General features: G+C 47.3%; 4 protein-coding genes across 4 annotated transcripts; 3 read left to right on the top strand and 1 right to left on the bottom strand.

The window, feature by feature from the left end:
* Positions 1-22: 22 nt before the first annotated feature.
* Positions 23-1,898, bottom strand: ANOM_008800 (putative MFS transporter; the record flags this gene model as incomplete). Its single annotated transcript, XM_015554056.1, has 8 exons — positions 23-272; positions 335-548; positions 625-729; positions 786-1,120; positions 1,189-1,213; positions 1,276-1,445; positions 1,504-1,653; positions 1,711-1,898. 8 exons carry the CDS (start codon positions 1,896-1,898, stop codon positions 23-25), a joined length of 1,437 nt encoding a protein of 478 aa, XP_015403883.1.
* A 705-nt stretch (positions 1,899-2,603) lies between these two features.
* On the top strand, positions 2,604-3,994 carry ANOM_008799 (putative O-methyltransferase; the record flags this gene model as incomplete). The annotated part of the gene is made up of 5 exons (XM_015554055.1): positions 2,604-2,651; positions 2,709-2,853; positions 2,911-2,925; positions 2,998-3,124; positions 3,226-3,994. The coding sequence occupies 5 exons, from the start codon at positions 2,604-2,606 to the stop codon at positions 3,992-3,994; spliced, it is 1,104 nt and encodes a 367-aa protein (XP_015403877.1).
* A 1,357-nt stretch (positions 3,995-5,351) lies between these two features.
* On the top strand, positions 5,352-6,091 carry ANOM_008798 (uncharacterized protein; the record flags this gene model as incomplete). The annotated part of the gene is made up of 3 exons (XM_015554054.1): positions 5,352-5,447; positions 5,520-5,590; positions 5,716-6,091. The coding sequence occupies 3 exons, from the start codon at positions 5,352-5,354 to the stop codon at positions 6,089-6,091; spliced, it is 543 nt and encodes a 180-aa protein (XP_015403878.1).
* A 2,500-nt stretch (positions 6,092-8,591) lies between these two features.
* Positions 8,592-13,796, top strand: ANOM_008797 (putative ubiquitin-specific protease UBP12; the record flags this gene model as incomplete). Its single annotated transcript, XM_015554053.1, has 6 exons — positions 8,592-8,606; positions 9,083-10,228; positions 10,264-10,795; positions 10,859-12,213; positions 12,274-12,961; positions 13,012-13,796. 6 exons carry the CDS (start codon positions 8,592-8,594, stop codon positions 13,794-13,796), a joined length of 4,521 nt encoding a protein of 1,506 aa, XP_015403876.1.
* Positions 13,797-15,232: the final 1,436 nt, after the last annotated feature.

Genomic DNA, 15,232 nt, shown 5'->3' with positions numbered 1-15,232 from the left:
ATTAATACATTTCTCGAAATTATTATGCGCGGGAAACTTGGGCCTTAGCTTTTCGACCCTCGATAACAATAACAGGAGTAATGGTAAGGATTAACACTGCAACGACAACAGCAACCTGAGTGCCGAAAACAGCCGAGATACCGTTTCTCGTAATCCAAGCAGGCTGGAAATACCCAACGGAGAAACCACTTGCTGTGCGCCATGCGTTGATAATCGCAGACACAACAGTTGACTGGTCGGGATACTTCTCAAGGCTATACGCAGTGATGGACCTTCAGAAGGTGATATAGGTAAGTATGTACTGCACAGAACGAGGATATGGGGCAGTACTAACACCGTGCTAGCAATCATACCCGCTACAACCATACCCCAACCAAATGCAAGTCCAATCCAATGCTTGCCATAGTTTAGAGTGAAGCCGTAGGTCAAGAGACCACCTGCCATGGTTCCGATAGCAATCCAGACGCCATGCAGACGGTACTCAGGGAGCCAGTTCGTTCGGCGAGATCTCTCAATCCATCCGTTGAACCAATAACCAAAGGCATACCCTGCTCCGCTTGTCAGATATCATTCATACGCTGTCTTTCTCTTTCCTCCAAAAGAGTGGGGCGTGGGGGTTAATACCGAACAAGCCACCGAGGATAGGCGCCCATCGCAACGAGGCAGACTGAACCGCATTGAAGAGATAAGGAGGTTCAGCAACGAATGTTGAAATGGTAACAGTGATACCTTAGCAAGATCAGAATCAAAATTCGATGAAAGATCAGAAGAAAAGCCTAGCATACCAATTGGCCAGCAAAAGTTCACCATAGTTGCAATGCCAGTCAAAAGAAGGGGTAACTTGAAGATATAGACGACCATTAACTTAGTCCAGTAGCCGAGGGTTCGGCCAACAGGCAAGTTGTGGTTCTTGATTCCAAGAATGGATTGTAAACGGGAATTGCGTTGGCATTGCCGGCCCTTGACAAAGTAGGTTTCGTAACCAAAAACGAATATTAAAATGGTAGATATTCCGTAAAAGACCGTCAGAATACCAAATGAAACCTTCCAGTTGCTTCCTGCACCTATATATCCAGCTAGAGCAGGGCCAATAAAAGGACCTATCAAAAACGTAGTTCCCCTGGAATAGTCTGTCAGATCACCAATCACCAATCTCGCAAGGCTAGTCGTTAGATGTGTGACTCATACCAAATATTAATCATCTGTGGCCAGTCTGTAGATTTTTTGAGTTTGGATTCTTAAAATGTACTTAGATTGGTTTTCTTTTCTGCATACCTTCGGGACGATACATGTCATGAATGATCGGCAAACCGACAACTTGTGGGACCGTGCCGAATAGACCCTGGAGAGACCGAAATGCGGTAAATGTGCCGTAATCATCTGAAAGGGTCGCACCGAGGACCATGAAGGTGGTAATAAACTGTGGCCATAACCAAACAGGGAGACTGTTTTGATCTTAACCTTCACACCGGCACCCCCAGAAGCCAGCAAGGTAGCACTTACCGTCCATATGCTTCAATCAAGGGAATGGCTATAAGGCCACCTATTCCTTGCAGTAACATACCATAGTTCATGCTTGTTGCTGAATGGTTAACGCTGATACTCCACTCCAAGGCCTGAGGAACAATTAGCGTTGAGCCCCATGTCATCCCACTGCGGCAATGGTTAGTAGGTGGTGTGTCTCCCGGAGTCTATGGCAACACGACATACCCATCAGCCAGGATGGAGCTTGACATGAGTGCTATGAACATAAAGCGCCTTTTCGTTGGACTCCAGTTCCGAGGGTTGCGATCCTCATCATCCTCAAAGGTGATGACAGGGGATTCAATTTTTTCCGGTACAGCCCTGTCAAGTTTGTCCATCGGGAATGCTTGCTGCTCAACCTTTGGTTCGGCCATTGTCCCGTGGCACGGTGACTCAAACCGTAGGTCAAGACTACTTTGAATTGACTTCCTTGGAGGTCTTATTATAGTACAAGAGGAGCTGGCTGAAAGATGTTCAAATGGAGGGTTGGCAGGAATATTAGACGACGTCGGCGGGACCATATGGGCAATGCATCAGCTAACTCCTTGCAGCAGTAGTTTAGCTTGCATTATACTTCAGTCCACTTTCAAGAATGATCAAGCGAGGTGACCACGAAAGAGGATGTTACCTGATGGGTCGAAACTTGCAACCACCATCGGCTTTTCCGGGAATTCGACAGAACTAGACCATACATAAAATTTGATCAATAACTAAAAAGCAAAACTCATTACGCTGCGTAACACCACTATAGGCGAACATGGCTGATTGGTAACGTCAAAAATGACTGACAGGGATTAATCAGTCTAGAGATATTTAGTGGGTGGTTAGCGTTGGGGACGAAAATTCAAGATACTTTCCGATCGTGGTATACCAGGGGTAATTTACCGTTAGTTTGTATCATTGCACCAACATAATATAACCGTGAAACTAGCCCCATGTCGATCTAAAATCCGTTGTTGGCAGTCCATTGATTTGGCCCCTGGAGACACGATACACAACCGAGGAGGTTTTTGCTGGTCGGTCGCGGACTGAAAACAACAAACTTTTAACCATCCTGCAAGGGTTATTGATTGCTCCTTATGTCTTCACTTCCACCTGGGGTAGCTCTTGCGAGCACAGTTACTTCAGTACGTCTCGGAACCTTTCTATAGACCCGTCTGGCATGCTCACTTCATGATTTAAAGGTAGCTGCGCTTGGTTTCGTACCTGTAGCCGTACATTTCGACCTCTTTGACACTTTGGCAAAGATCGAAGGCCCAGCGAGCGGAGAAGATGTTTTGGCCGCTTATAGAAACAGCGAGGGTGATAAGACCGAAGATAACGTACCATGTGTGTCTCATATCTTCCCCATCATGAAACGAAGTCACCTCTAACTCTGACCTATAGGTTTACGTTTAGTTCGTAAGAATGTTCCTTCTAAAATTCTCTACAACGTAGAATGAGAAGTGTGCGGCTCACTCCACTTTCCTACAGAGGATACTCTATATGCTATGTCCGGTTTGGGCTTCGTTGATATTACCGGAGACGATCTGTACAGCGCCAATGCGATCACTAAACACTTGGCTATCATGCCTTCCGCGCAACATGGAGCACTTCACTTGTGAGATATCCCTATGATAAGCTCACAAAATATTTCTCAGTGTAGAAAAATCATCATTAATCATGAATTCAACTCTACGAAGCTGTGCTGACCGGCTATAGTACAACGGAAGCTCTCCTGGGCGCTGCATTCTTGATGAGAAAGTTGCAAGCAGATAACTTCAAATACCCATTCAAAGAACTGGATACACCCTACCAATACGCCTATCATTTAATGGGAAAGGAGGAGCTAGCGAAGCAGCACACTTATTCCATCATGACCGATGAAGGCCGGATGGACAGCTTCAACAACTTCATGACTGGCAAGTTCATGAAGACAAATAGTGCTGCCGATCGCCTTAGGGCACTCGGATACGACTTACAGTCTGTGCTAAACGAGGCAAGAGACACTGTCCCGGCTACTATGGTCGATATTGGTGGGGGTCGTGGAGAGCTGTTGCTGGACATTAAAGCGGCATATTCGGACTTGCAAGCTTCCGACCTTGTGGTACAAGAGTTTAATCAAGAAATTACAGAGATTCCTGGGATTACGCTAGCCACATGGAACTATAAGGAGGACAGCCCACAACCCATTAAAGGAGCATTGGTCTACCATCTCGCGCATATTCTCCATAATCTGTCGGATCTAGAAGCTGCGCGTTTGTTACAGAAGGTTTCTGAAGCTATGGCATCGCATTCTCGTGTTCTAATTCATGAGTTTCCGAAGAACGTGAACTATGCCAAGATGCATTCGGCCATGATTGCATTATACGCGGGGCGGGAGAGAAGTGCGGTCGAGTGGCGGCAGATGGCTACATTAGCAGGGCTAAAAGTGACTTTTGAAGCTTACCCGGAAGTTGGTGAAGGACTGATTGAGATGAGAAAATGTTGAGGTGACTATTATGTTCTGTATTCTTACCCCAAAAAATGTTGTTAGCTAGCATATGAGTTGTCGCATAGACTAGTCCACTTGTCTTGTTGTCTAAGTACGTAAGCTTCTATAATACGGTTTCGAGAGTTTCATAGGTACACGGATATCAAGGCTGTATGCTCGATTAGCTTAGCCGAACGCCAAGGGGGCATAAGCACTAGTAGCCAGGAAATATTGGCTGCGTTAGTACGGAATAATTGTAGCTCAATCACCAGGGATGTGGTCGCGTGTAACGTTGACTCTTGAGGTGCTTGGCTAAATGGTTTAGCCATGCAAGATCCTATTGCGACTTTCTCGAAGGGTGTACTTGGAGTTGCACATTGACCTCTTCCGATATGTAGGACAACTTTATCTGTAGTTCTACCTCGATACCTACATAATTTCCCACCAGGATGAAAATATAACCCAAGTATTGCCTTCACGTCCGGGTTGATAATTTTACCTTCCAATTTCATTTAGTATACCTCAGGTAGAGTGACATATTAACTTGAAATTGCTTAAGCCTCTTACTATTGCCAAGAGGGATGGTGTACACTTATAAAAGCCAAGTTATAGCCTACCATGATGAGAGTGTGTCTGTTTGAAATTCATGATTAGCCCTCCTGGCTAATAATGGACGACGGTGGACTAGGGATAAGAGTACTACGTTTTTTAAAAATCAGCTTTCCCTTGTATACACCATTTAGGTCGAAAAACATCCTAACGTGTCTATTAGGGGTTCATTCGAATGGTATGGCTTCGGTAGAAAATGAGAAAAACGCGGGCGAAGCCTGAAAGGCAAGGAAGAAGAAATTTTATTGTCGTGTATTACATTACGACTAATGATTGAGAGTCATGCACAATTAAGATGTACCTACTAATGAATCTAGTCAAGAACGATGTTGTGCTTGGTTTCGGTTTGACTAAAATTAATATAGGAGTAATGTACCCCTCCAGTAGGGTTGTCCAATATCAAGCCCTTAATGTCTAGTTAGCCTTGTGCCAAGATGGGGCCGCAAGCCATTCTCCAGGGGGGTTTTCCGTGGTCTGTGGGTTAGCCGGTAACCGGATGGACTCCGTAGCGTCGGATACGATTGTAGATCCACCAGAATCATACGGTCAGCCCTCATTTGGTGACTGGGGTAATTATCCAAAATCACGAACTAGGATCATGACTCGATTTTATTTTCTGACATATCCTGGTCGAGTGAAAAGACTTTTTGTAATCCACCGCAATCTACGGAGGATATTCCAATGAGAACGTTCATTGCTTGGGTAATAGCTTGCTGAGCCTTCTTCCAGACCCCGTAGTCTGCATCTGTGTGCTAGAATACGCAAGATGCCCAAACAAGCTAGTATTCGTCGTGTTTGGCAGACGATGAGCCTTAGCGGACCCTTACTACTCTCTGGAATTGCATCTATCGTGAAGACATATGTGAGCTTTTTAACTTCTGTATGAGCAGTCGATTCGTAATCTTACTAACTGGGCTGGTATTTACAACTATAGCTGCTCAAATCTATCGGCGACAAGAATGATATTACTCGTGAGTTCAAATACCCACAAATCTTGAAGGTTCAGTATTCTCTGATGGCTTGAAATAGACAATATCATACCTTTCATTCTTTGGGTAAAGTGTGCGAAATATAAAGACCTAATCACCTACGTAGTACTTCTGCAAACACCATTACTGACTGACCTGAAGAATTGAGAACTACAGCATCCTTCTCGCAGCTCTAGCCCCAATGATCCGACTCTGCGTCTCCATGGTATCAAAGGACCACGACCGAAGCGGTGGCTACTGGTCACATAGTGGATCCAAAGGTACTCATCCGGGCCTCGAACTTGGGTCACAACCTCATACACAAAGCAAAGGGGCAGTACGCATGTCTGCCTTTGATGATGATGACGATGACGAAGAAGAAAACATCGGTGACAGAAATGGCTGGAATGGAGCCAGTGTACAGCGAACCCACCAGCGCGGAAATTCACATAATAAGCCTACGGATGGTGTAACGATTCGGACCGACATAGTTGTTCGCGTCTCCTCTGAACACTCGACCGAGAGACTTGTCGTCTGATAGAACCTGCTACATCAAGTATAGTTCAACTAGCCGCACAGCTTAATTTTTAATACAATTTCCTTTGTATAGTAGTAATATTCGTCTCGGTGCTGTCCCTTAGCACAACCCACGGACACAATGACTGTACCTGACCTGCGATCCATGACAATAACAAGCTTGAAATGAAACGATACAGGTGTCTGAAATCAAGCAGAACTTTAAGGCGTGACAAAGCTCACTTGACAGCATATGCCATAATGCAGTGGAACAGTGTCCGTTGAATCAGTTAACGTCCATAATTTTTGTAGACGATGTAAGTCGTAGATCGAACGTTAACCACTAGAAAGGGGAACCAGAGTAAAAATTTTCAGACAAGCGGAATATTATTCAAAAACTTGAGTTATCACGACTGTTGTTCACCGATCCAGAGCACACCACAAAGAGGAAGTGAGACTTGAGTCCGACGTAAAATTGAGAGCATTTACCTCTTGAGAAGGTTTGTTCCCTAGTAGACAAATCTTTGAAAGCTTACACTTGATTTGGCAGAAAATAAGATGAGCTAATCACAATGCATGCCTCATCCTGCCATAAGTGGAGGCATGAAGTCAAGAATACTACCTACTCGGGATTTTATCAGTCCAGTTTGGTGTAAGCACTCATCCCCCAAGATATCCCATCGTCCCCTCTTCTTTTGTTTTGGTGGGGCTATCCTATAACTAATATGTAAGAGGAATATATCCATTGATTACTGTGACAAAAGTAATCCACGCACAATTACAAGCCAACTATCCTCAAAAATTTGATTATGTTAGTATTCGAGAAGGCCGGGTATGTCGGACTCTCACTCTCTGGATAGCCTGTTGATCTTCTAGAGTTATGTGCTTCGTACACAGTTAGACTGCATTGGCAATATATCGTCAGACTTGTCTTAGTCCGCACTGTAGCGCGACTAGAGTGCGCCAAGAAGCTCTTTCTCAAATCCAGTCTATCTGGCGGGCTCACAAAGGCCTGCGACAGTTTTAGATACTTTCTACGTGAGGGATCCCACGTCAATGCACCGGCAAGCTGCATCGATGAAAATGACGATAACTATGACCCCAAAGTCAGACATGCCAGGCAGTGGAAGCATCCATCTCGACTAGATGATGTGGCTTCAAATACACCCGAGCAAGAGGATAGTCTCATCTTTATCTTCTTCTTCATATCCAATACGGGAAGATTTCTCTCCTCACTTCGTACAAGCTGTGACAAGTACGACGAACAAGCTTTCCCGATATACCATCAACGGAAGTTATTGATCGACATCCCAAGCACCATGTCACCCGCGTTATTCACACCTCCCTGGCGAATCAGATTATTTTCAACTAGGAGCCGCCGGAGGATAGATCCATCCCGTTTCACTGGTGCGATAACTTACCTATAGATTGCTGGGTTTGGGCAGAGGAACGGTCCAGATGTTGGAAGATACATCGAGATCACTGGCGGTCATGTTGTTCAAGGACATGAGCCGAGTCGTATGTACGTTGATTGCACGGTTAAACATAGCTATGTCATGCGATCCGCAACCCATCAAATTGTCCCTCTCAAAGGATTTTATGTCGATATATTTGATATGACAGCTGCGTACAATAGTTTGGACCTAATACCAGAACACGGTCCGAAGACCAATCCGCGGTGCTCATTCTGTCCGAACCTAGTATTTTTCGGATTTCGTACATTTTGGACAGTGGATGGGTTTGAAGAGCCCGTAGAGCCTCCTCTCGAGATGCGAATGGGTGTGGTCTGCTCCTTTGCGAGAAATATAAGTGGCTGATGTGTCTCTAGCAGGGGGGTTGGCGCAAGTCGTGAAGAATGAAGAGACAGGGGCTGCGTTTGGAACATGTGCTGATACGATCTATTTGTTGCCGGGAGATGACATGTACCGGTCCTATTTTAGGCCCTAAGAGGGACTGCTTTCTTGTGAAGAAGGTATTAAGTTTTAAATATATATAGACTGGTGGGTAGTTAGGGAAATTTTATGACAAATCGGGCCGTTTTGGTCTGGAGCAGAATTTAAATTGACGCATATTGCTCCAAGTAACTAAAATAAGTTTAAAATAAGTGTATGTCTATATATATGAAATTAACTCGTAGTGTAACCCATGCATCGAGGGAGGCGATGTCACAAGCGAAGCTTGATCATCGGGGAACACGGATGACTGCCAAACTAACACATGACAGGCATTGACTATTACTACCAGCAGGGGTGAAGCTGGTTAAAGGGTCAGCAGTGATCCCTGGCTTGTGGCAAGTCAATGTAGGTACGAACTTCCTGGACTGTGAATTATTATTTTTCTTTTTCAAGTTCTTTCATCCCTTCTTTGCCCCTCTCTTTATTACCTATCCCTTCCAAGACAAGATATTCAGAGTGATCGTCTTCACCTAACGTGAGGTGTATTTGACTGCAATAGAAGCAACGGGAATGGCCAGATAAAATCGAAGCTGCTCCCAGATCTGTATAACCATCAGAACTGGTTATATGAAGAAGGAAGAGGTACCAACAAAACGAGAGAGAAATCATGACAAGTTTCCCCAGTTGAACCCTAAATCTGTTTGAGTGAATTTAACCTTAAGTTACGGGTATTTTTCGTTTTCCTACCCCACACCGCCCGATACCTTGACCAGTCAGCGATCGTAAAACCCAGTTGGACGACCTGAGATTTCCTCCGCCTCTCGAAACGGGTTTTCGAACGGATTTTCTTTTCCATTCAGTTCGCTTCCCTTTGACTCGCTGCTTTACACTTTAATTGTCTTTTTTCTTTTCCCTGTTGCTGCGTTTCTCGTCGAAGGTTCTCACCGATTCGATCACCTATCATTGGCGTGTTCCTTAACTTATAACTCCCTTCATCGTATTACCTCGAGCTGCCACGAGACGTGCGCAGCTCACTGTCACGACGTCTTCCACAAAGCGCCGTAAGGTAGCAGAGCCTCGCAGACCAGGAACTTCCGGGTTTGTCGTTTGCCTCGCAGGCCGGAAGACGTCACGGACACCACAACTCCGATACAACCTCGTCCTCGCCACCAAACCCTCGTCCGTCCTCCGATCCTAGTGCGACACAACGCCAAGGCTCTTCCTCTCCTCCGCAACGTTATATCCCCGCCCATTTGCAGGAGGAAGTACTTGGGGCCAGATCTACCCCGGATTCCGCTGGTCCCATCGACCTCCCATCCGCAGCTTGCGCTGGACTCTCCCTCGCCAGCGATCCGCCCACAGATATGTCTGGTTCCGATCAGAGAGATGGTAGTGCTCCGCCCGCTGGGCGTGACACCCGCTCATCATCCCCCAGCGTGAAGCGGGCGGCTCCCGATGCCGAACAAGATGTGGATATGGATTTGGGCTTGACCGAGAAGGAGTCCCAGTCGGACAAAATGGATACAACCGGAACGGAGGACGACGATTCTACTTCAAACGATGTTTCCGGGTCTGACAACGTCTATCCCTCCCCCTCTAGCATGTCGACTTACACCGCCTCTACCGCGACCAGGGCTCATTCCAAGGCCCAGTCTTCTACCACTTCCGAGCGACCATCCTACGATGACCAGGTCGCGAAAGTAACGTGTTTCATGATGCAGCCCCTAAAGGAAGGACAGAAGGGATATGTTGTGTCGATGGCATGGCTAAAGCGGGTGCTCTCTAGGAGCTCTACTCATGCAGACAAAACGGACAAGACTGCTACAGAAGGAGAGGTTGGTCCGGTGGACAATTCTGACTTGGTTCTAGTCACGGATCCTGCGAATGCATCCTTCAAGGACGAAAAGGGAGAGCCCTTTGTACCCTTGCGCCCAGGTTTGCAGATGAGCGAAGACTTCGAGATTATACCTCAAGAAGGATGGGATCTGATCATGCAGTGGTACGGTTTGGCAGACCAGTCACCAGCCATTGTTCGCTACGCCCATGACACCAACGTTGGCGGGGATTCCGAGAACATTCAGTATGAGATTAATCCGCCAATTTTTACGATATTAAAACTTTCTGGCCTGTCCGCGGGCACTACTCCCCAGTCCCTGAGGGAGAAAAACATGAAGCCCGTGCGGATTCTGGCTAGCAGGCACGCCAACTTCCAGAAGTGGCTGAAGGAAGCTAAAACAAGGGCCAACATCGATATGTCGACTAAAGTTCGTGTTTGGAGAATTTTGGGCGGTTTGGGCAGCGCGACAGCATCTGCTGCAATGACCCCAGCTGCATCGCGAAGCGCTTCACCGGCGCTGCAGCGTCGATCGTCGCCAATGCCGGTAGCAGTCTCGTGATCGATCTCCACACTTTCCTCTCGCTGTCCGAGGGTGCCCAGAGGGAGTTGTTTGAGGACGCTAAGGATCAGACCGCCAACCCTAATTATAACGGTCGGATGACATTGGATCTTGCTGGACTTGGCGGTAGTGATGTCGTGGTGCTAGAGGAACGTATACCCGGTGGGGAGTGGATCTCAGAGGCGTCCAAGCAGACACTTAATCGCCTTGGTGTTCCCTCGGGTAGTCTCAAGAATGGTGCTTCCTCTAAGCTGAAGAACAAGAGCCCTACCGCCAGTGGCCGATCGTCTCCAGTACCGGAGCCTGTTAGGGGACGACGGAAAGATGGGAAGCCTCGCGGCTGCACGGGTCTAAGCAACCTTGGAAATACGTGTTACATGAACTCTGCCTTGCAGTGCGTACGAAGCGTTGAGGAGTTGACCTATTACTTCTTAAGTATGTATTGATCTTCGCTTACGGCATTCCCCACCAACTATTACTGACAACTATTGTCTGTAGATGACGTTTATAAGCAGGATCTTAACCCCAGCAACCCGCTGGCTCACAACGGTGATGTAGCGAAGGCGTATGCAAATTTGTTGCGTATGATCTATGACGAAGCAGGCCAGTCCTCCTTTGCTCCCAGGCAGCTGAAACACACAATTGGTCGCTACGGCCCAGCATTCTCTGGTTATGGACAGCAGGACTCCCAAGAATTTCTGCTTTTCCTTCTTGATGGGCTACAGGAGGATCTGAACAGGATCCTTAAGAAGCCTTACATCGAGAAACCCGACTCCACAGATGAAATGGTTCATAATAAGGCGGCACTTACTGAGTTCGCGGACAAATGTTGGGATATTTATAAAGCTCGTAACGATTCTGTGATCACGGACCTCTTCGCTGGGATGTACAAATCAACTCTTGTTTGCCCTGCCTGCGACAAGGTCAGTATCATCTTCGACCCTTTCAACAACCTCACGCTCCAACTTCCCATCGAAAATCTCTGGGGTAAAGAGGTATTCTACTTCGGTCTACACAAGAAACCAGTTCGGTTTGATGTAGAGATCGACAAGAATTCTAGTGTCAAATCCTTAAAGGAATTAGTCGCCAAGAAGCAAGGCACCGATCCTGAACGCCTGATCATGGTCGAGATCTTCAAGCGCAAGTTCTACAGAATGTTTGATAACACGAGCTCCATTGCTGAGTGTCAAATTTCTGGCAACGACGAAATCGCTTTCTTTGAAGTCGAGTCCGTGCCGACCAATTACAATCCGGATAAGCCCCAGAAGAGTTATTTCTCCTTCAGCAGGTCGGATCAAGAGGAGATCCCAAATATTGACTCCCCGAAGGCTGACCGCATTCTGGTACCTATTTTTAACCGTGTGGACCGGTCAAAGACAAAGCGAGATCTTTTTGGTGTGCCCTCGTACATTGTTGTCACTCGGGAGGAGGCTTATGATTTCGATGCCATCTATGGCAAGGTCCTTGCTGGGGCGGCCACGATGACCACCCGTGACTTTTTGAACGAGGAGGTTCTCGGCGAAGATCAGCAAGAGGCAACTCAGGAAGACTCAGATACTGTTGTCATGAACGACGACGACGCCCAGTCTGCCGATTCCAAGATCAAGACATCTTCGGTGGACGGCGAAGATGGTATGGTGGATGTGTCCATGCGCGATGCAGACTCTGCCTCCCAGACTGGCGCTGCGCGCTCTGAAGGCTCTATCCCTGCTCGATTTCGGGACATGTTCGAACTGAAGATAATGAAGGGTAACGAGCCAGTGCCCCTAGGCTGGTCTTCGGTAGAAGACAACAAGGAATACCCAAAGATGTCGTTTCGTATAAAGACGAAGCCAGTTACTCCACCAGAGGAGGTAGGTTCCATACCTGTTGTTCTACGTTGTTTCAGAGTGCAAACTGATGGTCATAAGCAGTCCGAAGAACCATCCGACCCTGCAGATTCGAAGGCTGCTGAGAGTGGATCAGCTTCGGGTAGTGATGCCGATAACTCTTCAGATGTTTCTCGCACCCCAGCCCCAGTTGCCAGAGTTCAGATTCGACCCTTGGTTCGACCAGGTGAGGGACTCGTTGTTGACTGGAATGAAGAGGTCTATGACGCTCTTTTTGGCGGTAGTAAGAAAGACCGAGATCCCCTTCGCGGCCTGCCAACATGGCAGGACGTTGAGCGGGTAAATGACCCCGAGCTGAATAAGCGACGTCAACTCCGCCAAACCCGCAAGAAGAGGGGCGTCACCCTTGAAGAGTGTTTAGATGAATTCAACAAGGAGGAAATACTTTCCGAGAACGATGCTTGGTACTGTCCACGCTGCAAGGAACATCGCCGAGCTAGCAAGAAGTTCCAGCTATGGAGGACACCTGATATCCTTGTCATGCACCTCAAGAGATTCAGTGCTAGCCGCGGTTTCCGGGATAAGTTGGATGTGCTCGTTGACTTCCCTGTGGAAGGACTCGATATGAGTGGCAGAGTAGAAGCTCCTGAAGAGGGTAAGAGCTTAGTCTATGACCTTTTCGCGGTTGATAACCACTACGGTGGTCTGGGAGGTGGTCACTATACTGCATATGCCAAGAACTTTTTTACTGGCCAGTGGAACGAGTACAACGGTAGGTCCAAAGCACCAACATAACAATACTATAATGGCTGACATGCGTAGACTCGAGTGTCTCACGACCTATTGACCCCCAAAGTGTGGTAACCTCGGCTGCCTACCTCCTCTTCTACCGCCGTCGGTCCGATCGCCCGCTCGGTGGTAAGATCCTCGAGGAAATTACCGAGTCATCTACCCGACCGGCGAGTGAGGCTGGCTCGCCGAGCGAATCTCGTGGGCAATCCCCGTCGGGGGACGGTCGGCGTCTCGGCGGCTCATCCCACAATGGGTCGTCGAGCGTCTTAACCGGAGTCGGAGCAGCTCACCAGGAGGGAGATGGTGGTTCGCGAACCGGAACCCAAGCGAAGAACGGGGATGAGGCCGCGCCCCCTGGATACAACAATCGTCCCGCTTCTAGGGAGAAGAGCGTTGGGAAAGAACACCGACTGGAAGGTATGAGTTTTGATGAAGCCGAGTTCGGTGATGGAGCGCAATCCGATCCGTTCCGCTTCCCGAGTCCGCCCTCGTGGTCTTTCAACCGAGTCCCGGATGCTCACGGCCGTTCACAGATGACCACAGCGCTACCGGGATCCACCTCTGATGACGATGACCTGCTCGACGACGACGCTAGTAACCAGGCAGTTGGTGGAGGCGACTTTAGCGATTCGGACCTACGGCTGGCGTCTTTAGCGGACAGCCCCGGAGATCACGGTGCGGTATACCCCGGGACCCCAATGGAAGAGACTCCCATTCAGGATATCCATCCTCCGTTGGATGCAGATGACGACGACGACGAGCTACCCGTTGTGGAGCTACGAGTGAACGATGAAGACCGGATAGTGCCTGAATAGACAGGCATATTCTGTTTTGGAAACGCGACATGAACGATACTGGTAATCTGTTCGCTTTGTCGGCGACATCATGATGCTCCCTGTGTGCTGATGATCTCAATGAAGGAGTCTATGGTCTTATTATAATTACACTTTCTTTTTCGTTTTTGTTTTGAAGAATTCCCTATGCAGGTCCCTGTATAGGGACTGCGTTTTCCATAACTCGGAGGTGGCATCTTCGGTGGGTTTGTTGCATATTGTGAAGAGAATATGGACGGCGGGATCAAGCTGTCCTTGCATTTACATTTTGATTATTGAGGAGGACCTCTTTTCGAGCCTCGACACCGTGTTCTAAAAGCATTTATTTTGCCGGTCATGGTAGAGCAGCATGGCTGCATTGCATGAAGAAATGCATTCGTTTTCTTCGCCATTTATGTGGTGTACTAAAGATATCGTAGTGATAATATAGTAGAATTTTGATATATGTGTCTACTTTAGGAGACACAAGATCAGAGACAGAAGCGTACACATACAGATTGACAGTCAAGGCAGTGCATCAAGCAACGCAAGTGACGTTGTCCGAGGTTCTCATCAGATGTTAGTTCCGATGACTGGTGCCAGTCATCTGATGTACACTCAGCCCTGTGACGTCAAGGCATCTCAGTATAATAAGTATGGATCTAATACATTTTACCTCAGTCGATAATACTGCTGTGAATTCTATTGTGTGGATGGTCTGGATGATTTGCAGAAGTACCATTGTGACATAGACTACGGATTGGGTGCCTTGAGCCTGAAGTAGATGAGTGGATAATCAGTTGGATGGCTATTGGCACCATGTGCTGTGCATGTGTCTTGTCGAAACAACTAGAAAGAATTGATAGACTAAGCTGTAAATTGTATTCCGTGGTCAGAACCCTCTACCATGGTTTCAAGGACCAGAATGTACGAGTTTGACTCACGGTTAACTTGGAAACGAGTACGTACGGGATGAATTGCTAACTTGGATATGTGATATCCATGAATAGAAATATCATCAAATAGTTCAGATTACAAAGTAGAAATATCACCTGTTGATGACCTAGTACTATTGAAAACCACAGGGCAGGTCAGAAAGGCAATTCCCAAGCAGAATTTCTTCCATCATCTGAGGTGGTCAGGTACCTGAGGCCTCTCACTATGGTTGAATATAAGACAGTCGACATTTGCCTACACTAGGTTGCCTTGTCATTGACAACAAGCTTACCTCAAGTGAATGACTGCCCCTAATTCAATCCCACTGGATTTCACAAGTTACCCAAAATCGGAGTAACCTCAAATTATACCAGGCCTCAGACCCTTGTCAGCCTTTCCTTCCTTCCCAGTCGCTTTTCACCTGACCTTCCACCCTGGTCGTGTATACAAAAATAACATCCACCAAACCAATATCAGCAACCACAATAAACTACCCACAACCA

The sequence above is a fragment of the Aspergillus nomiae genome (assembly GCF_001204775.2).
Source record: "Aspergillus nomiae NRRL 13137 chromosome Unknown contig00302, whole genome shotgun sequence".
Classification (NCBI taxonomy): domain Eukaryota; kingdom Fungi; phylum Ascomycota; class Eurotiomycetes; order Eurotiales; family Aspergillaceae; genus Aspergillus; species Aspergillus nomiae.
The sequence above is the reverse complement of the archived record's forward strand: the minus strand, read 5'-3'. Positions and strand labels throughout refer to the sequence as shown.